Source organism: Chlorocebus sabaeus, chromosome 11, assembly GCF_047675955.1.
Source record: "Chlorocebus sabaeus isolate Y175 chromosome 11, mChlSab1.0.hap1, whole genome shotgun sequence".
Taxonomy (NCBI): Eukaryota; Metazoa; Chordata; class Mammalia; order Primates; family Cercopithecidae; genus Chlorocebus; species Chlorocebus sabaeus.
This window is the reverse complement of record NC_132914.1, coordinates 28,052,260-28,075,698: the sequence shown is the minus strand read 5'-3', so window position 1 is coordinate 28,075,698 and position 23,439 is coordinate 28,052,260. Positions and strand designations below refer to the sequence as shown.

Genomic DNA, 23,439 nt, shown 5'->3' with positions numbered 1-23,439 from the left:
AATGGGAGTTGGGTAGGAGTAAGGAAGAGTTCCAAGCAGCAGAAAGAGCATGTGAAAAGGTCCACAGGCAAGACAGGGGACATCAAAGAAATTCATACTTGTCAGCATGAGGGGTGGGTGACAAGAAGTGAGGCTAGAGAGAGAGAAGCAGAGGCCAACTAGTGAAGGGTCGTGTATACCAATGTTAAAGAGCTTGCCCATATCCTGAGATAAGGGAGCCAGTGAAGGGTTATTAAGCAAAACAGTGATGTGATCAAATCTATTTTTAGACTGATTACTCTAGCTGCAGTACGCAGAAAAACCAGGGGTGGGAAATGGGGAGACCAGTTGGGGACAGTTATTTTTCAGGTTAAAATATATAGTAGTTTCAACTAGGGTAATAGCACTGAACTAGAGAAATAGATAGCTTTAAAAGAATATTTAGAAAAAATTTTTAGAAGAATTGGCAATTGGTTAATTCCTCCTGTAGCTTGCCTTTCTTGTTCCACACACTAAAATACAGTAGGCAATGTTCTCTGAATATGTGTTCTTGGAATTAAAAAGAAAAAAAAAAGAAAACCTGCCTCTTTCTAAAGATATCAATAAATGATATCCATGACAGCAACAAAGTAAGAAGCCCATATTCAAATGATAAAATGCACATTATTTAAGTTATAAAATAGCTGATGTCAAATGAATGAAAAGTCACTGGGGGTGCTTTTGTACGGTAACTATAGGTAATGACATTACCTCTTCATCTGCTAATCCTTCTTCTTCCATGGCCACTTCTAGTTTCTTCTGCCTTTTCAAAGGAAAAAAAACAATTTAAATTTTAAACACATTCCTAACTATTCCCACTTAAGAAATATACATTTATTTATTCAAGTTAACCACTTCAGCTTGCTAGGCTTAAAAAAAAAAAATCTTTCAAGTTGGATCAAGATAATCACTAAGAATAGTTTTCTTTCTCAAAAAACAAACCCAGATTTTGCTTTCTCATATGGCCAAATGAATAATTTACTTCTAAAGCTTACTTCACTCTCCTGCGTAAATGAAATGTTGGCAATGACTGATGTTCTAATATGGAAAACTCTGCTATTTAATGTTCAATCCACGAATATCATTAATATTTCACAATGCTTATATTAGAAATACAAAAAGATGACTATAATGACTAAAAGTATAAAATTTTAAGGTAGATATCCCTGGTTCTAACACTTATTAGCTAAATGAGCTTGGCTAAGTCCCTCACTTAAACTCTAACTCAGTTTTCCTTAATTTATCAAGGAAAAATGTTCAATGCAATTGCATTTATTTTATTGTATTAAAATTATTTGAAAATTGGGAAGCCATACATGTGTATTTGTAAAAACCTACTAGCGGCCAGGCACGGTGGCTCACACCTGTAATCCCAGCACTTTGGGAGGCCAAGGCGGTGGATCACGAGGTCAGGAGATAGAGACCATCCTGGCTAACACTGTGAAACCCTGTATCTACTAAAACTACAAAAAAAATTAGCCGGGCGTGGTGGTGGGCGCCTGTAGTCCCAGCTACTTGGGAGGCTGAGACAGAAGAATTGCTTGAACCCGGGAGGCAGAGGTTGCAGTGAGCCAAGATTGTGCCACTGTACTCCTGCACACTGCTCTGGGCGACAAAGCGAGACTCTGTCTCTAAATAAATAAATAAATAAATAAATAAATAAATAATTTTTTTTTAAAAAAAACCCACTAGCTACCAGAACATTTGCTTTTCTAGGTACAGCCAGGTTCAGTTACTCATTTTTTTTTAAACAGCACCCTTGAAGTTAGTTAAGCTAAGCATTTGACGTAAGGGCAGTATGGATGAAGTAACTAAAACTACAGAGATGGTTATGGAACACATTTTGCAACTCATTTCCAAGTGAATTTTACTATTTTATTTCTATTGTATTGGTTTTCCCTAAATATAAACCTAGTAGAACTCCTCCTAATTAGTTTTGGAGTGTGTCAGAATAACAGTAACTTTTCAGGATTTAACTGAATGGATATAAGGGTTAAGGACTGAAACCCTCTCACAACTTTTTTGATATTTGTTATTCATGGCTACATGGCCAAAGGTAAGTTTTTTCCTAAACCATCATTAAGATCACTTATTTTTCCTTCTTATAGAAGAGTTGTAACATTTAAAGGCTGTTGATACATCAGCACCCCACTGGAGAGGATGAGGCCTAAGAGCATATCCTCCATCACATGTTTCCTCAGTGCTTGTCATAGGCACCTACCTTGGTGCTTATTACACTGATTTGTATCTTTTGTTTATGCATTATTTCCCCTAGACCCCAACCCTTAGATGAGAATAATCTCCTAACATCAGTGTCTGTGCTGCCATCACCTACCCCCAGGCACTTCAGTGCTGCTTGTTGAATGATTTTCAGTTTTCTCCTCTGCAGAAAGAATCCAGAGAGTAAGAGGACCATTATTCTGGGAGGAGCTATCAACATATAAGCAACTTTATTCTTCTGTTGAATTTCCACTGTCCCTTTCCTCGGTTATTGCCAAGACTAACACTTCATGAAATAATTCCTCATTCTGGAAGAGATACAGTAACTTTTATCCATTTCTACCATATCTGAACAGGAAGATCCATGATTTCTGTTGTACCTTTTTTAAAAATAGTTTTCCACCTAAAATGCTCTTACGCTTTGCTCTGATTAGAAATTTATTGGGCTTATGCATTTCTCCAATTAAAAGTTAAGCCTTAAAAATACAACACATATTTTCTTAAAGTATATGCTTTTAGAAAATATGAGCTGATTGTTTGACTTCCACTGGCATCAAGCTGAGACGACCTTTTTTTTTTAATAACGCAGATAATTTTATTGTTACTTTCCTTTATTTGGAAATAGAAAACGAACTGAATTACTTTAACACTGCAGCAAGTAAAGACAACGAACCTTCGAAATTCTGAGGAATTTTTTTAAGTGCCTGCTTTTTCTTCCTTGGTTCTCTTCTACTTTATTCACTCTCCCAGGATGATATGATCACTTCCAGAGACTTTAATTACCTTATCATTCATTTAATTATTGATATATTTATATTTATTTCGAACTTATCTTGCACTTTTTATTTTGGTATTTCATTTTTTCCATTTTTGGTATTTCAGTTTTTCTTTCTCTCTTGCATTCTTTTGAACTGACTTTTTTTTTTCTCAGTCCAATTTTTTCCTTCTGCTAGTCTGGAAATTACAAACTCTATTTTTATCATTTTATGGTTACTCTAGAAATTACAACATAATTTGTCAAACTCTGAAGCTAATTTCTATGCCCTTTCTACTAACATCATTCTAATTACTTCTTTCCTGAATTATATTTTGCTGTTGGAAAATATTATAATTCTATTTTTAATGTGTAAGATATTATCGCTATTATTTCTGTTGCCTTATAGAATTTTTGTTGAGATTTATCCACCTACTTACCATTTAGATCTTCTACTTGTGATCCCTTTCCTTCTGCCTAAATGGAACCTTTTAGAATTTCTGCTGATGCTCTTTTTTTTAATTTGTTTGCCTCTGCTCCATTCTCGTTCCTCTCCTCCCTTTCAAAACTTTTAGAGATATGTCAGCTTTTCTCATGATTCTCTGTGTTTCTCAACTTTCTTTCGCATATTCCTATTTTAGGAATTATGTTTCCTGAATTATTTTCCAGTTCACTAATTCTCACCGTACCTGTATCTAATCTGCAGTTAAATCCATCCAAAATTAAATTAGACTCTTCCTCTCTATTTCATTTAAACTGTACCACCCTCAGTTTGCCCAGGCATGAAATTTCAGCGGCAACATTGACTTATTTCCCTCATATTGCATATCTGGCTAGTAGCCACATTTTATCAATTTTTCTTGTCAGTTCTCTGTTGTCACGATTCTAATTCAAGCCTTCTTTCCATTTACCTGGACTACATCACTAGCCTTTCCTGTTTCTAATTCCCACCCTGACCCCAAACTATTCTCTGTATCACAACTAAAGTTCCCTTTCAGAGAAACACTTGTTTTCATTTGATTTTTCTGCTCAAAAACATCCAAAGTTCTCCACTACCATGAAAAGAGCTACATTAACAAAGAATCCAAGGCTCCCAGGATGTTGAAATCTAGCACATCCTGTGCTTGAGCCAAATTGGTCACTGCCTGACCTGGTGATTTCTTCTGTCTCTAATATCCTTCCCTCCTGCTCTTTTGCCTCTGTCTCCTTCCTTTTATGCGTGTATAAATAGTTTTCTTCCTTTAGAGCCCTGTTTAAATGCCACCACTATTTACAAAGCTTTCCCAGTTGCCTAGACAAAAGCACATTCTCCCTTCCTTGTACTCATCTTAATATTCTTCACTCTTTCATGTAATATTTATGTGTGTTATCCCCTTTACTGTAAGTTTTCTAAAGGCAAAATAACATGTCATTCTTTTTTTATTCTTCTATTCCCACCGATATGCACACAACACTGTAAAAGGTTTTGGAGTAAAGTCAGTCATTCATAAAGCATCCTTTCTGAGTCTCGCTCTGTTGCCCAGGCTGGAGTGCAGTGGTATGATCTTTGCTCACTGCAGCCTTGGCTCACTGCAACCTTCAAGCAATTCTCCTGCCTCAGCCTCCTGAGTAGCTGGAATTACAGGCACCTGCCACCACACCTGGCTAATTTTTTGTATTTTCAGTAGAGATGGGGTTTCACCATGTTGGCCAGGCTGGTCTTGAACTCCTAACCTCAGGTGATCTGCCCACCTCGGCCTCCCAAAGTGCTGAGATTATAGGCATGAGCCACACCACACCCAGCCAGGCGCCCCTTTAAAAGAAAATGTAAAAACATATCATAATTTCCTGTTTGGAAAAGGTTTGTTGAAAACATAATTGACATGTGATATGGGTAAATAGATACACAAGACTTGGGGCACCTCAGGAAACTACTCGGTGAAAATAAAACACGTGTTTAGGTGCACTGTCAGTACAGGACACTTAAAAACAACATGCAGGGATCCATAATATGCATATTATTCATGGAAAACAAGTTTCTATTCCACTCACAGCACAACAGCTTATTTAACTAAAAAAAAGTTTTGATTAGCCCTTACTATACCTGGTTTCTCTCTCTTCATGCTGTAAAATTAGGTTGCTATAAAAATTCTCCAATGTGAGCTTGGCTACAGTCACTCTTTCCCGGGTATGGTTGCTCATAGGAAAGGTTGTTGTAGTCCCTGCCGTCATTGCCATAGTAACAGAAACTGAAACAACATAGAAAAACAAATTATTCAGTGGGGAAAAAAGCTATCTTTTATAATAAACTCTGGAACTGTTTAATTTCAACTAAGAAAAATTCTACCTTAACAGTTAACACAGCCAAGTATTTCACATGATAAATAATACAAAGCTAGGGAAGAAAGAAAAGCACTATTTCCAAAGCAAGAGAAATTCATATTGTGGTGGCAAAACCAGGAGTTAATGACAGCAAAGAAGAACTGGTGGCATTCATATATAATATAGACACATTTATGTACAAAGGTCACATTCAACAAGCATTCAAAACAAGAAAAGTTCCATCTATTTTGTCATTTCATTACTAAACAAAATCTATAAGATAGTGCTAATAGTTATGTCCCTGATAAATGTCAGTCTCCTAAGAGTTAATACAGTTTAGTTAAATAGTAAGAAGTAGCTTCTGCCTTATGAATTCTATGAAACATGAAGTGTTGTATCAAATATGCATATAAACACCAGCCTAAAGCAATTTTTACATATATTGTAGGGGGAAACTACTTTTAGAAACAGGCCCCTTAGGATGGGGCTCATAGCTGCCCCATTTCATTCTGAATTCTGGGTCATTCCAAAAAGTGCTATAACAAGGTATAATATAGTTCTCCAGACTGTGCAGCCCATTGCATTTTCAAATGAAACTCAAATGCCTATAGGAACCAAGAAGGAAACAGAAATGTATGAATGAAGCCAGGTAACAATAGGGAAGCTCTGTGGCCTTAACTGGACGATGGATGTCTGCTTAAAGGCATTCCAGTGCCAACTTTTAGAGATCACTGGGCCACACAATCGAAGTACTGGTTCAAAGAAGATAATCTGGACTATTAGATAAGGAGTGTGGCAAAATGGCCACTTGACGGGGGGAAGACTGAACTCTGGTGTCTGCGGCAGGTGGGCACTGACCCTAAGAGACTTGCCTACCATGGCCACATCTGGATAAAAAGACTAGAACAGTTCATACATTAAAGAGGCTTTGCTTATCTAGATGAAGATCATAACAGATTAGTCCAAAGAAGACACAGCTTGCCAAGAGTGACCATCCAAAGCATTCTTAGTTGAAAAGTATTCCCCAAACCTGCCACCTATGCCCCAACATCCATCTTGCTTTAATTACATGAAGATACAGAGCCCTGGATGTGGACCTGAAGTGGACTAGATTCCAGGGTTGATGGAATGAACCAAAAGATGTCAAGCAAGTCAAGTATAGGTTGACAGCAAACAAGTATCTTTGGCAAACTCCCAGTTCTACTGTTGTCCTGTTAGGGGTTTATACTTCAATGTACTGCTTGAGCCTGAGAATCATTATGTCTAAAACTGCATCGATTATTTTGGCATTATAAATTTGTTCCTCTGCTGACTACTTTAAACAAGAAGCTGATCGTGTCACTTGTTTAGAATCAGTCATGGCTCCTCACTGCCTTACTGCAAGTCAAATTAGCTAAACATGATAAATAAGAACAACTCACATTCACTGAGTGTGGTTATATTTCAGGAACTTTATGATATTTTCTTCACTGATTTCCCCTTTTTTTTTCTCCTGAGGATTTAAGATAGAGGCACTTGCCATGCATGATTGCATTTCATCCTCGTAACAGCCCTGCAAAGTAGGGAACTGAAGTTTGGAGCAGTCACACAGCTAGTGTGATGTGGAGTCAGGACTCTAACTTGCTATCCTTATCTGTTGCTTTTAATCTTTTCGATCCTTATCTGATGCTCTTCCTCACCACTCATTATTTTCCCAACATACCCAGCTCCTTCATGCCTCCAAGCTCTTGCATGGCCTATCCCTAAAGCACTTATATCTACCAGTGATATCCACCACTGTCTCTGCAGGAATCTGCTGATACCTTATGGCCCAGTTGAGCTGAAATCTTACCGTGGTGACTTCTCTAGCATGCTGTACCGGAAGAGATATCACATCTCTCATTTTTTTGGTGCATATTCTCTAACATTTGTAGTCAGGTACCGGTGCTTATCACTCCTAAGAAAAATTCAACCCTAACAGTTATTCCACCAAACCAGGAACACCTCCAAGTAAGAACTCTTTCTGATTCATTTTTCAAAACACCACAACACCACTGCATCTGACTCAGAGTAGCCATGAATGAATGAATGAGACAACCTATTGACTGGGGGGAGGGAGGGGGCGCAGTAGGAGTAGTTGAAAGAATTAGCCAATAGTAAAGTACTCTACAAAGATTGGCTAATAAGCAACTGTGGAAAAAGAAATTACAGAAGGTAGAAGTCAGAAATTAAAAGATCTAATGCTAGCCTTGTTGCTAAATGATCATATGGTCTTATTCAAATCACCAGAACACCCTTAACTCAAGTCACTTTTCCCGAAACAGGGTTTAAAATATTTGCTCTGCTTGGTTCACAGGCCTAGTCTATGGCTATCTGAGATAATACACAGGAAAGCCACAATGGCTTATACAAATGTAAGATACTATTCTAGGCACCTAGTTTAATCTTTGTATTGTGCTAAATGCTTTAATAATAATGAGCATTATTTTTAAAACAATAAATAGTGAAAAATAAACTCAAGAATTATCACAGCCAAGTGATTTTTAAGGATTAAGCTGCTCTTACTGGATTGCTAAGACAATGCTGCCAAATCATTTTTGGAAATTTCAGAATCGTTGGGTTCATGTTCTATGTTTCAGGATCAGATGCAGAAAGGTCAAAGAATGCCAGGCACAGTGGCTCATGCCTCGAATCCCAGCACTTTGTGAGGCCAAAATCACTTGAGGCCAAGACTTTGAGACTAGCCTGGGATCTCCTCCTCTCTACCTTTTTTTTTTTAATTAGCTGCGTGTGGTGGTGCACACCTGTAGTCTCAGCTACTCTGGAGGATGAGGCAGGAAGACTGCTTGAACCCTTGTTCAAGGTTACAATGAGCTGTGATTGCACCACTGCACTGCAGCCTGGGTGATGGAGCAAGACCCTGTTTCTAACTGAAAAAAAAAGAAAAAGAAAGGTCAAAGAAGGAAAAGTGAAACAGGGATGGTGCACAGAAAACATCTCTGAAATCAAATCACATTTGTTAATTGGGGCTTGGGGTGGGAGAGGAGAGATGAACTGGAAATTGAGGAATTTAAGTAAATTTAAGAAACCCAGACTACACAAAGTTAAATACGTTTCTTACTATAAGATTTCCCAGCACCTTTTTTTTTTTTTTTTTTTTTTTTTTTGACAATTTCACTCTGTCGCCCAGGCTGGAATGCAGTGGTGCGACCTCCGCTCACTGCAACCTCCACCTCCCGGGTTCAAGCGATTCTCCCACCTCAGCCTCCCGAGTAGCTGAGATTACAGGTGCACGCTAACGTTTGTATATTTAGTAGATATGGGGTTTCACCAAGTTGGCCAGGCTGGTCTCAAACTCCTGACCTCAAGTGATCTGCCTGTCTTGGCCTCCCAAAGTGCTGGGATTACAGGCACGAGCCACCTTGCCCGGCCTTCCCAGCTTCTTTAATATGCTAACATGCATCCTGAATCCTCAAAAGGAGGACAGGTATACAATGTGCAGCAGTATTCCAGTGAACCTTCCCTAGGCATATAAAATTGAAGTTCATGGATACTTTTCTTCAACTGCCTGTTACTTTTTCAACAAATATTTGGAGGGGGGGAACCTTAAAAGTTCTATTAAAGAGCAACACCCTACGATTGTAGAATGATTTCTGACTTGCCTTGTATTTGTTCTAGCAAGCAGCTATTAATGAACAGAGAAAATGTCCAGAAGATCTGTAGCTAATAAAAATTTATAAAGTGGTTTGCCACTTTACAAGTTTGCCTTTACAAAAGGTCAAGACCCAACTCTAGTTGTCCAAGGCCTTATATAGTCCTTTCAAAAAATGAATGGTGAAAAACATAAAAAACCTTTTATAATGCCTCTTGAAAAAAGCAAAAAGAAATAACACATCACTCACAGAATTATGCTGTTCACAGTTACGCTTGCAGAAGTTGGAGAGAAAGATGTATGTTGAACTTGGGGTGTGGCCTTGGAGGGAGCTGACTGCCAAGGGGCCTTGTCGAGCAGGCTGCCCTGCTCAGTCTGCCAAGTGGCAAGGTCTGGCCCTCAGCTGCCAGTGTCTCAAGGCAATCAAATTCTGGAAGCCACTTTATCCTAACAAAGTTCACAAAAGACAAATATACAAGACAGAATGGCAGTTTATTGATTTACACAGTAAGAAACTGAGTCACAAGAAATTAGGTTCAGAAGATTGCTTGGCAAGCATGGCATCAAAACAAAGAGAACTGTTATTCAATTTAAATGTTTAATAGCATCAGGATAAGGTGGAATCTAAAACACACAAGGCTGATGGCTATCTTGCCTAGGGCGCCTATGCCCATTGGAAAGTGGCTGCAGGAGATGGTCTGCTACTGACCAGGCCTTCCCAGAAGGAAGCCAAATTGGGGGGCCAGAGGTGGACAAAACTTTTGAGGAACATTATTGAGCAAAACTTTTGAGGAAATTTTTGTGAAACATAAAGAAGTGTTAGGGAATTCAAAACAATTCCAAACAACAGAAATTATCTGCATTTAACAGTATAAAAATAGGGCCAGGCATGGTGGCACATGTCTGTAGCCCCAGCTACTTGGGAGGCTGAGACCGGAGGGTCATTTGAGCCCGGGAGTTCAAGACTGTGGTGCACTACGGTGACGCCTATGCATAGCCACTGGACTCCAGCCTGGGTAACAGAGCGAGACTCAGGCTAAAAAACAAAACACCCAACAGTATAGAAATACATATGAGGTCATTTTAGATAAATATTTATGAACCTGAGGTCTTCAAAAAAGAAGGTAAACAGAAGATGTGGTTTCTTCCATCACAAAAAGGTGTAATGAGTTTTACTCTAAAATCAGAAGTGGATGTCAAGTAATGAAATATTACTTTTAGACACTATATAATTTATCATGATTATGATGTTCTTTCCATTGTAGTTATACATACGTGTATGCCTTGTTTAAAAACCAAATAAGAGCAAAATCTCCATCTATTTATCTTTGTAATGAAAGCATCATAGTACCTGGCAAAGTGCTGAGCACACAGTAGGCAGTCTGTAAGTGATGGTAACTCAACTCTAATGTTATAGATTTTAAATTACATGTGTGTTTCATATATAATAATTTCATTTGGGTTAAGAAATACAGAATCATTTGGTATTCTATTGGTCTTCAGAAATAAATGTTACTTAAGAAATACATTTGCAGAAAAAACAAAAATTCCACCCTTACTCATGATTATACAGTATCTTTGCAAAGATTAGTTTTAAAAACAAGAAAAATTTATTTCCTTCTTACCAGACACAGACTTCTAAAAATTTAAATTATACAAAACTAAGACGTGATCAAATTATTACAAAGAATGGTCTAGATGATTGGCACTTATTGTATTGCAAATGTATTCCTTTAATGGATTTAACACTGTTCTTTTTGTTTTATTAAAGCCCTTTCTTTGGCCAGAAAAAGAACAGGATACAATTTGCAAGTCTAGAATTCCTGGACTGATAAAAACAACACAAGGTGCCCTTGAATTTCCTGTTCACGTGTGTTCTCTCCAGACTGCTCTATTCATTAAGGGAGACACTACCAACAGTTAAGTCCAACATTCTTTAGTTTATCAAGCCTGGGGGAAAGGAGATAACAAATCTGGCACTCAGGCCATTTATAAATAGATGTGGTATCTCCAACCATTTACCATCAAACTTCTAAAGGAAGAAAATAGAACTGCTTTACCTGGCTGTAAAACAAATTATTTAACTGGTGATTTCACCTTAGTTTTCACATACTGCATTTCAGAGGGAGTATCCTTAATGCTACTATAGTGCCCTGTAGTATAAAAATTCTCCTAAATTCAATTCACTCGTTGCAATCATAATGCCCTAGGCTACAATTAAGTCCTCAGACTGGACACTGTATAAACTGAGTCCCTAACGAAAGGGCAGCCACAGCTTCTTTCCTCTCTGAGGCACAGTCTAAAAAGCAAGAAATTCATAGTCAGGTGAAGGTTCAAATCCCAGCATTAACTTTTACTAATTGTATTATTTTCAACCAACATTTATTGCAGATATATACTATGACGCCTGTATGAAGTGCTGAGAACAAGAAGACTGATAAAACACAGTTCCGGCCCTTAGGGAGTTCATGATCTTATGGAGACACAAAGTAGGGAGAAATCAGTGCTTCAAGACGAAGGGTAATCAAAGGTTTAATAGAGGAGGTGATGCCTGAACTGAACCTTGGAGGGGAAGGGGCTATAGTAGGAGTTCACCAGTCAGGTGTACTCAGAGGAGGAAGAGCTGTAAGGCATGAAATACATTGACACACTTAAACATACAGATAGACTGAGTATATTTGGTTGAATGGCAGAAGACGAAGGTAGAAATAAAGACCTTTTCTGTCCTGTTAAAAACTTATCCTGAGCATAAATGGGAATCACTCAAGGCTTTTAATTTAGTGAAAACCTTACAGCCATTACAGAACATTGAGTGTTTACCCAAGTACCAATAATTCTTCTAAGAATATTACATTCTTAGAAGCATTTAATTCTCCCAACCAGCCCTCAAATCCTATCTGATTTGCACTTCGGATAGATTATGCTGGTACAGGGAGGATGGCCAAAAGGCTGGAAGTCCAGATCAGACTAGAGGAAGTAAATCTGCTCAGGAGGCCTTAATAATGAATAGTCAGGGATTACAACCTGGTAGCCTGCAGACTTACTTTGTTAGGCCTTTGCTACAATCTAGAAAGTAGAAGGTTAGAAGGTTTCACATGAAAATCCAGGTTTCTGGTTTCTCCTGAAAAGTCTGATCTGTCCACAACAAGCTCATTCCTGCCTGCAAAGAGACAGCTGGAGCAGAGCTGCAGCCGGCGCCTTACAATACAACATCCTACCCGTCCACCAACTCTCCATTCCCGCATGCCCAGTCTCATTCACTTTTTATTACCCACATTTTATTACCCACCTGCTTCCTTTACAGCACATTTGAGATTACAGAATAGTGAGGGCCTAATTAAGATAGTAGCAGAAGTGATGAAGAGAAGCTTCAGTCAGCTGGAAAGACTAAAATCTCTAATTATCTCTAAGTTTCAGATTTGGATGACTGGGTAAATGATGTAAGGACAGAAAGGACATCAGTAAGGACAGAAAGTATAAGAAAAGCTAGTTTAAGGCTAGTATAAGAAAGTTAGTTTGGCCAGGCGCGGTGGCTCAAGCCTGTAATCCCAGCACTCTGGGAGGCCGAGGCGGGTGGATCACGAAGTCAGGAGATCAAGACCATCCTGGTTAACATGGTGAAACCCCGTCTCTACTAAAAATACAAAAAACTAGCCGGGCGTGGTGGCGGGCGCCTGTAGTCCCAGCTACTCGAAGGCTGAGGCAGGAGAATGGCGTAAATCCGGGAGGCGGAGCTTGCAGTGAGCTGAGATTGCGCCACTGCAGTCCAGCCTGGGCGACAGAGCGAGACTCCGTCTCAAAAAAAAAAAAAAAAAAAGAAAGAAAAGAAAGTTAGTTTAAGGCTGATCCTGTCTGAGTTATTTAACCTGAGTCAGGATCCACATTTCTAAAATGGAGATCATAAATGCCAACCTTATAGGTTGATATGACACTTTGATGGTGGCAGAGCACAGGATGAAAGGCCAGATTGCCTGGATCTGAATTTTGGTCCAGCCATTCAGTAGCTCTGTGACTTTAGGCAAATTAAACTTTAAATTTTCTGTGTGTCAGTTTCCTGTTAAATAAATATAATAATAGCCAACTTGTGTGCATGCTTATTACGGTAATATAAGACTTAAGAGAATTCTAAAAGTACTTGTAAAAGGACTGAGATATGTCATGTGTTTGATAAACCAATAAAAAAGGGGAAAATATTTTTAAAGTATCTCCTGGCACATATTAATGCTCAAAAATTATTATTTTCTTCCCTTCCCTGCTCAATCTTCCTGCTCATCCCTCCTGCCTTGGGCTGCTGCCATTGTAAGTTAGTTTGTAAATTTAATCTCTAATAGATATTCCCTCTCTCTTCTGATCTTAGCCTACTTCTTTGACAAATTAGATTGCTTTTAATGGAGAGGGGAAAGAAATGTATCAAAGTAAAAAAAGAACTCTTGTTAGAAGCCTTACTAGAAGTTAGTAGTGACTTAGGGTAGAACTAGAGGTAGAAGTGTTCCAGGGAAGAGCTAACCCTTTTTCTCGCAAAAGAGTGATTCTCATGAGGCAACACACACCAATTGATTAATAATCTCTTTACTGTGTCTGCTGTTAATAGCTTTTGTTTTTATTTAACGTGGCCCTTTCCATGTGGCGTATGCCCTGATCATTAGACTAGAGGAACGCATTTCATAAACAGACACACTTGTCTTTGCTCCTTCTGTGAATCAGAAGGTTGGTGATGATGGCACAGTGGTGCTGAACTCAACATTAGCATTTTTATTTTCAAAATTGTTTTAGAAATATACAGTTTTCCTATGCACAAAAATGTGGTTCAGTGGTTGAGTACCTGGAAGCTTATTTGGCTATAGTAATGTTGTTCATGGCAGAATACCTGAGTTTATTGGTCCAAATAATTACTAAAAATTCCTGTGAACTTTTTTTTTAAAACTTGCAATGAGAAGGGAAAGTGTTTATAAACCAAATGCAAACAATTAAACTACAACGTAAATTTATCAAAGCAGCAATTTTATTTAAAATTCTATTTACCGATCTTAAAGTTTAACGTATCACCCTTTCTCAAAAACATTAAGAAGCAGTCTATTCTTGTAATATTTCCAAATGTAATTGTTCTATTGCTATATGCCTATCTAGTAGTGCATTAGATTTTGTCTGCAAAACAAATGTTCAGCTGAATCAAGTCATAGTTAACTTTAAAAAATTACCTCAGCAGAAATGCCATATAACTTCAAATATTTATAATCTAACACCACAATGGGAAAAAAAAAAAATCAATGCCAACTTTTAGATAGTCGAGGCATCCCTAAAAGAATTTTAAATCAGTTTCTATTACTGGCACACACATGAGCACATACAGAAAAATACTTACCTTGATTGACATAAAAGAGAAAAAAAAAGCCACAATTTGCAAGAAGGGGGAGTAAATGGCAGGGGGGAGGGAGATGACGGGTAATGAAGGTGAGGGGGGACCAGAGTGAGTATGTCAACATTATTTGTAAAGGAGGAAATATTCAGAGGTAAGACAAAATGAAAACAACTGGGAAAAAAAATTATAAATATATATATATATAATGATATATATTTATGTTATTCATATTTCATTATAAAAAATATAGAGGGAAATTTATAGAATTTATAAAAATGAGAATTAAGTAGCCTAGGGAAACTTTTGGAGAGCATGAGAGCATGCTGTGGGGACAGACAGATATTACAGTGATCTAGAGAATCTGGGGCCAGCAGGTTTAAACTATGGCTCTGAACTGTGGGTTTGGATGAGTGAGATAATACCTAGTACACCCAGAAGGATCTATCCTTCCCTTTGCTTTGGCAGCTGAGCCATGCTTCCATCTATCAATACATCCAGTAACCCAATATCATGAGTTTTCTTCTATATTTTTCACTTTTGTTATAAAGAATATGGGTCAGTAAAAAGTAAGATGAATGATTTTTTAAATAGGGGAATTTAAAGTTTAAAATAAATGTATGCTTTAAAATGTTAATTTTAAAGACATAAATTTAGAAATGGAAAAATAATCCTGTTCACAAAAGTAGCAAGGAGGAGGAGCTGGAGTACAATATTCATAAAATATGTAAGAATAATCTTGGCTGCGCGCAGTGGCTCATGTCTGTAATCCTACCACTTTGGGAGGCTGAGGCAGGTGGTTCACTTGAGGTCAGGAGTTCGAGACCAGCCTGGTCAACATGGCGAAACCCCATCTCTACTAAAAATACAGAAAAATTAGCTGGGCGTGGTAGTGCACACCTGTAGTTCCAGCTACTTGGGAGGCTGAGGCACAAGAATCACTTGAACCCAGGAGGCAGAGGTTGCAGTGAGCCAAGATCGCGCCACTGCACTCCTGCCTGGGTGACAGAGTGAGACTGTCTCAAACAAAACAAAACCAAACTTCGATTTTAAAAAGTCTTGGCTTCTAATGAGGCAACGTAATCATAGATTATGGGAAGGGAGAAGAGGAGAAGACATTCAATTAATAGTATTGGAACAACGGGGTATCCATTTGGGGAAAAAAATCAAGTCAGGCATTCATTTCATTCCAGAATGCGAAATAAATTGCAAATGGTTCAAAAGGACAAACATAAAAATTAAAGGAAGGAAAGAATGAAGGAAGGAGGGGAAAAAATTAAAGTTTAAAAAAATTAAACTTCAAAAAAATTAGAGGAAAACATAGATAACTACTGGACCTTCAGAAGGAATGAGCTTTCTTAAAAGGAAATCATCACAATGAAAACTTGTGCTACATTTCATTCTACAAAAATTTGTAATATACATATGTACATACTGCGTATCAAACAAGATTTAAAAAATAATTTGGAGAAAAACACTGTAAAATAACAATGTCAGTTATAAGCGTATCTAAAAGCGCCCAGATGCAGTGGCTCACGCCTCTAATCCCAGCACTCTGAGAGGCTGAGATGAGTGGATCTCTTGACGTCAGGAGTTTGAGGCCAGCCTGGGCAACATGGCAAAACACTGTCTCTACTAAAAATACGAAACAAAAATTAGCCAGGTGTGATGGCATGCGTCTGTAGTCCTAGCTACTCGGGAGGCTGAGGCAGGAGAATCGCTTGAGCCTGGGAGGTGGAGGTTGCAATGAGCAAAGATATAGCACGCACCACTGTACTCCAGCCTGGGAGACAGAGTGAAAGTCCATCTCAAAAACAAACAAATAAACAAAAAACAAAGTATATCTAAAAGCATATATTTAAAATACATACATATTTATCAAGTAAGCTCATACATAGCTTTTTTAATATTAAAGTTGTAAGGAGACTATTAAGACCCTAATAAATGTATAAATAACACTGTTTGACAATAAATAGGAATAGTTTAAAACACATGAAAAATGTTCAATTTTACCAGTAAAGCAAAGACAAAGAAACTTTAAAATTATGCAATATGTTCCCTATATGAAAGCAGTCACAATATCAGGGGAAAACACCCCCTTAGTGAGGTCTAGTCTGTTAGGAGGTACCTATCTGTCCACCCTGTGCATTTGTGTTAGCTGGCAGAGATGTGACCCTTTCTAACAGGGAATATGGTAATTTATACCAAGAACCATAGAGATTTTTTAAATTTTTTGACTTAATTCCAACTTTAGGAGTCTATCCTATGGAAATAACCAAAATTCCTGCAATGATTTTTTTTTTAAATCAAAGCATTATTTAAAATAGCAAACAACTTAAACCAAATGTTTAAAATTAAATGAAATGATTGATGGAATGATGATAGTATAAAACACCACAGCACTGAAGAAAATTTTCCCTGCAAATTTTAACATGAAAAATAATGTTAAGTAAATAAGCAAGATACAAAGTTGTATTTTCAAGTACAATATGAACTCAACTATACAAACAAGGGAGAGGAAGTTAAATTGTGACGAACAAACAGTGTGAAATTATGGATGATTTAAATTTTGTCTTTTATCACACTTTGAATTTTCCAAATTTTCAATAATAGGAAAACAACCATTTTATAATCAGAAAGAAAACATTTAAGAGTGATCCTGGGAGAGTGCTGGACATTTAGGGGCGGGGGTAAAGGGTAATCAAGTTACACTTCTCAGCACTCAGAGGTGGTTTTTCAGGTACCTCAGTACTCAAATTTTGTTTCCTATAAACCAAATTCTTAGTTTTGGTTTAGTGGAGGATTACAAAGAACAGCAAAAAAAAAGCTGGATGTCATGGAACAAAACTAAAGACAAACGAGAATAATAATAAAGAGAATTTTGAAGAAGTTTTCCAGTCATATCTTACACGTGGACTTTTAGAGCAACCATTTTTTGGTGGCTTATACCTACCTGGGCATATTTACGCAGGCTCAAACTATCACTGTCTTCTCAAATAGCTTTTCCAGTGGTGACTAGAAAGGCCCATATCAAAACCAAAAAGCAGGACTGCACAACTCCTAGCTAAATTATCTTCAAGTCTTATTTAAGGTAAAGGAAATACTCCTTCAAACTCATACAAACAAGAGAGAGACAAAATGAATGTTCTAGCTTTAAGGAAGATGCCCACTCCCTTTTACGCTTTCCTTGCCTGTTTTAAGGGAGATAATGCCTGATTCAAAACATCAGTATGCCCAAAATGCATATTTGGAGCTAAAAAGTGAAGGTTTGGTGTGACCAGAGAACAACTGATGAATGGACAAGGCAGGAGAAGGATGAGTGGTGAGAGGCGGGGACACCCTGGCAAAGGGAAGGGGAGAAGCAAGCTTGGGAAGCAGCCTGCGCACATAAACCTATATACAAAGCTTGGGCAGCTCTGAACACTTGCTTTTCATTTTCTTAAAGGTAAACTTTGAATAGGAACGAGAGAGAGAGAGTGAGGCAGATAGACCAACCAGACACTTGCGCACACACAATAAACTTGAAAAATAGACTGAGTTTAAGTGAGTATGTAAAATAGAAATTTCAAATATAAACTCAAATTTTAATGTTCCCATTCATTCAAAACATTCAAAGCTTCTGCATCACTGAACAGCTTCAGGAGAGAGTTGCAAGCGTTTCTCAGTTGTACCAATTCCTTTTTTATTTCTTAATTTTAATTTTTAAATTGCTGTGTTATTTTGTTTGCTGTTCCTTTTCAAATGAAAACCACCCCCTGAAAGAAATCAGACCAATGTTTTAACAACGTAAGAGCCAGAAGCAGCAGTCCCTTGGGGGTACAAAAATTAGATAAGACTAAAATTAAAATATGGTATCACGAAGCTTACAATTTTAAGACCTGAGTAGCTATGAGCTATGTTTGGTTATTTTGAGTCATTTAAACTCTCCCAAGAGACTTTTTTGACCATCACAACTGACCAGAAAAAACTGTTCCCAACTAAAAGCAGACATACCATGTGACTCATCAGACTCAGATATTGTGTTAAACACACAGACCATTTGACTTCCGCAACCATGAGAAAACAGAGAAGGCATCCATCTCATTAAGATACCAGAATACAAAAAACTTTGAGGCAGGAAAGAAATTTGTATGTGGTAATGACCTTTATCATTAACACCTGAACAGCTTACTGCCTAAGCAATGAACAGGACCACACCATTTTATTGACTTGTGATCTTTAGAACACAATTCTGGATTATTGGGCAAACAAATCTAGGAGAGGGAAAAAATACCTAAAATGGAATAAAAAGCAAAGTGTATAGTTGGTTGTCATCAAGGATATCCTGTAATTCAAGTCAGCACACTGGCAAACACTCCCATAAATCAGTTTATAAGTTCAAATCTATTTAGCAACTTTCTAGACTTTACTACAGGTCTAAGATTGCAAATTTAGTTCATCAAGAGGCAAGGCTGGTAAAATCACAAAACTTGAATTCAATTTCAATTACAGAAGGTGGTCATCATTAAGTGATGTACAGACCATCTTATCTGTCATTAAGTGAGAGAGACTATATTATCTAGTCCATCTCCCTCATTTTACAGAAGCGAAGCCCAAAGACATTCAGCTATTTGGTGGAAAAGCTTGGATTAGACCATGTCACTTAACCTTCAGGTAAAGCTCCCATTCTAGCTGAGAGTCCACAGTGCAGTGACCACTCCGGGACACTGTACTGCCCCTGCAGCAAAGTTGGATATCAGAACATTAATAGCCAGGGCTGAGTCCTGGATTACGTAGCATCTAATAGCCCTAACATTGATGTCCATATCTAACACTAAGTCACTGCTTCCTATCTTACAATTACTGATCTGTGGATCAAACAACTGGCTTCTGCCTGCCTTCTTTGGATGACCAAAAAAATGACAATTTTATCTCAAACTTGCTGGAAACCAAAATATTATGACTAAAGGTTTCTTGAAAGCTATTAAGATTTCAATTACAGAAGTTGATCACCATTCAGTGATGTAGATTTAGCCTGGGACTGTACCTCTAAATATGTATTTGACTCTACCTCTAAATATATATTTAGCTGTGTGCCCCAAAGTTAGAGTCTCAAAAATCTTATACAGTGTATGAGGTCATGGGAACTCCTTGTTCAGGACCCTTAGCATGAGGGCAACCTAAGTGTACATGTATTCAGATCTCTGGAATATGCCACAGGTAGTAAAGAACAGAGGGGAAAAAAAGATTTCTAAAATATAAAAATGCACTATTTTCTTTCCAAACTGGATATCTTCTGCCCCATATATAAAAATAAAATGTTTCATGTAAAAATATCCATAAGTATACAAATTGCAAAGTGAAAGTGACCTCACAATCCTACCTCCCATAATATCCAGTTTTAACTGTTGACTGAGAGACTGGAGTTACACTCCCTGGATTTAAATTCTGGCTCTGCCACTTACGAACTGTGAGAACTCTCAGGGTGTCAGTGTTCTTATCTACAAAACAGAGATAATGACAGCATATGAAAATTAATAACTAATGTTTATTGAGTGTTTTATAAAGCATAGGCATTGTTCCAAGTACTTAAAATATATTAACTGATTTTAATCAAGTGACTGATTGATATGTGTTAAAGTCCTTAGAATAGTGCCTAAGACTCAGACAACTGTTGCTATGTCCTTCCAAAACTTTAATGCATAAACACACACACACAGTTTTAACATAAATGGGCTATTAATACAAATAAGTTTTAATACAGCTTTAAAACAAATAAGCCATTGTGTAAACTGCTTTTTTGAAAGGTGTCTACGATCTTATAGACACCTTTCAATATTAATACAAATGGATCTACTTCATCCTTTTTAAGGAGCACATAGTAATAATAATTGCTAACATATAATGAGTTATTTTGTGCTAGACACTGTGCTTTATGTGTATCATTTCACTTAATCCTCATGATATCCTTAAAAAGCATGTGCCACTCTTTCGATTTATAGAAGACAAAAGTGAGACTTAGCTGGATTAAGTTACTTACCCAAAATCATACAGCTAGACATGGTGAAGCCAGCTTTTGAACCCTGGTTTCTCTTAAACGAAGCAATCAGGCATACTGGACCTTCTGTTAAGCGCCATAGTTTTAAACTAATGCCCACTAACAGATGTTTAGATGGTTTCCATTGTTAGGGGGTATTTTTAGTTATGCTGTAATAAACATCAAGGGTCACAGACTATGCACTCTTTCTCTTATTTCCTTATTATATACTTCCAGATGTGCAATTGTTGAGTCAAAGAACATTCACATTTCAAATTCTGATATACATGGCCAGCCTGCTTTCCAGAGAGACAGTACCAATTGACCATTAATAGTTATACAAGAGCATCAACACTAGGCAATGTCCATCTTTTTAAACTTTGTCAGTTTGATAGGTTTAAAAAAAAAAAAAAAAAAAAAAAAAAAAAAAAAAAAAAAAAAAACCTTAGTTTTGCTTATACATTCCTTTGATTACAATTACTTAAGCCTATTTTTATATATTTTAAGTAACTATTTCTTTTGTAAGCTGCATGATTTAAGACTGTTGCCCACTTTTCTATTGAAAAATTCATTATTTAAGAGATTCCAATTATAATTGAACAATGTAACTATCACAGGCCATTTTAAATAGCTGACATCATACCATAATGCCAATATTTAAATAATTTCAACTTATACAACAGAAGAAAAAGAATGTGCTTTAGCTCTTGCAGGAACTGTATTTATTACACGAGAAGTAGACATTTTCCTATAAATCAATAGGATCAAATCAAAACTACCATCACCCGACTCAAAAGTTGAGAATGTAAGTAGAAACAGTTTTCCAAACTAAGATTTTCTGTTATTTAGATGTGACATTAAGACTTCGTTGTTTATTTATTTGGACCAGCATATATCATTTCTTTTTAAAAATTAATGTCAGTTTACTCTGGTGTTCTGTTTTTGGTTTTGAGACAGAGTCTCCCTCTGTCACCCAGGCTGGAGTGCAATGGCGTGATCTTGGCTCACTGCAGCCTCTGCCTCCCAGGTTCAAGCAGTTCTCTGGTATCAGCTTCCCAAGTAGCTGAGATTACAGGCACCCATCACCATGCCCGGCTAATTTTTTGTATTTTTAGTGGAGATGAGGTTCCACCATGTTGGCCAGGCTTGTCTCAAACTCCTGACCTCAGGTGATCCACCGGTCTCGACCTCTCAAAGTGCTAGGATGACTGGCCTGAAACACCGTGCCTCGCCTCAATTTACTCTTTGACAGAAAACTTCCCAGCTTAGATCATGATTATCTGGAAATCAACTAAGCATTATCCTTATCTCCGTCCTTATCACCACTGTCGTCGTCATGGATACCATTTATAAAACACCTTCTCTGTGCCAGGCAGTACTGTGTACATTATCTTACGTAATCTTCACAACAACTCTCTGAGGTAGGTACTATTTCACCATTTTAGAAACGGGAAACCCGGGCTCAGAGAGGTTATTTACCAGAGGCCTCTCAACTCAAAAACGTCAGAGCAGGGATGTGAACCCTGCTCACGCTAAAGCTGTTCTAATGACCATGCCTACTTTTTACAACCAGAGTCAGTTAAATGAAGCTAAAGCCAAAAATAAGTCTGTAGCTTCCTAAAGGCAACTCAAGAGAATTACTGGTCTTCTCTTACATGATCACCTTACTTATTCTTAGTAAATCTTAAATGGTTTTATAATTCCTTGTTTTAAAGAAACCTAAAAGGATCAACTCGTCTAACCTTCTAACAAAGACAAGGCTGTGTTGCCGTGCCAGATTCAAACTGCCCTTCTTGCCCAAACAGCTCTGTACGCTTTTTAAAGAGTTTTATAATCTGTTGGAAATCTATGCAATTATTTCAGACTATTTAAAATATGTGTTGTCTATATTATGCTATCTTCACTTACTTACCTAAATAGGAAAAAAGTATCAGAATGCTTTCTACATGAACAGCAAGACTAACCAACGTTGAATGGCAGCCTGAATCCTGGCAAAGATGCCATCACAGGAGTCAGGGTTGAAGTCTAGGTTTAAGGTGCATCTAGATGGGTTCCCAGGACGCCTGAAGTAGCCTTAGGAGGCCCAAAAGAGAAAGCTCCGCTGGCACAGTCTCCTAATGGTGACAAAGGACTCCCTCTCAGCTGCTTGGCAGCCTTACAATCAGAGCGTTCTTACATCTAACCTAATTATTTCCCACTGAAATTCAAACCTAATTCATTTATTTTTTATTCTCTATAAAAATGAAAAACATCACTAGCAAGTAACTTGCTCAACATCTCACAAAAAATAAAGAAAAGGTAGCTGGAATAAGTACTGATTTTGATTCTCCTTCATTGCATAGTCAAAAGTTCTTATTTTGCTAAGGGAAGAATTGCTTATCTCCCTCAAGAAAACTGTGAAATTGATTTGAAAACAACATTGCCTTTCTGAAATGTTCATGACTACTATATATCTTAGAATTTAGAAACAGAAACCCTTCATAGTACTTTTAAAGGTCTTCTTGTAAAAATAATAACCATGGGTAACTTTTATCAACACTTCTGTGTTAGGTACAGTACTAAAAGTTTAACATGCATGATGTTCTTTGATCTTTACAGTTCTATAAAGTAGGTGCTTCCCACATTGACAAATAAGGAAGTAGGATTAGTTAAGTCATCATCCCAAAGACCTACAGCCAGTAAATGGAACCTGTCTCCCTAAGCTCAGAACCCTCAGCTATATGGTCTCTGATCAGACTTTTATTTTTCAAATGTGTAAGCTTCCCTTTTTAGGGTATGTTGTTCTAGAAAACATCAAGTTCTTTATAATGATTTGTATTTTTCTCATCTCTTTCATTATAACCCTTGCATAAAAACAACAACCTCAAGGTTTCACAAAGCTAAAGAGAGTCACACTTAAGAATGTAGCAAATTTTTTTTTTTTTTTTTTTTTTTGAGACGGGGTCTTGCTCTGTCGCCCAGGCTGGAGTGCAGTGGCACATTCTTGGCTCGCTGCAACCTCCGCCTCCCGGGTTCAAGCAATTCTCCCTCCTCAGCCTCCCGAGCAGCTGGGATTACAGGTGCCCGTCACCATGCCCAGTTAATTTTTGTATTTCTTCATAGAGACAGGGTTTCGCCATGTTGGCCAGAGGGGTCTTGAATGC

At 37.6% G+C, this 23,439-nt stretch overlaps 1 protein-coding gene across 2 annotated transcripts in view; it reads right to left on the bottom strand.

Moving 5' to 3' along the window:
- Nucleotides 1-23,439, bottom strand: part of STK38L (serine/threonine kinase 38 like) — a 79,104-nt gene that overhangs the window by 21,362 nt on the left and 34,303 nt on the right. The window contains exons 2-4 of one of the 2 annotated variants that reach the window (XM_037990242.2): nt 19,643-19,760; nt 5,076-5,220; nt 730-781 (exon numbers count right to left, since the gene is read on the bottom strand). In XM_037990242.2, coding sequence (XP_037846170.1) covers nt 730-781; nt 5,076-5,220; nt 19,643-19,649 — 204 coding nt within the window. In that variant the 5' untranslated portion in view covers nt 19,650-19,760. The remainder of the gene's footprint in view (nt 1-729; nt 782-5,075; nt 5,221-19,642; nt 19,761-23,439) is intronic. The other variant, XM_007968025.3, reaches the window with a different exon arrangement.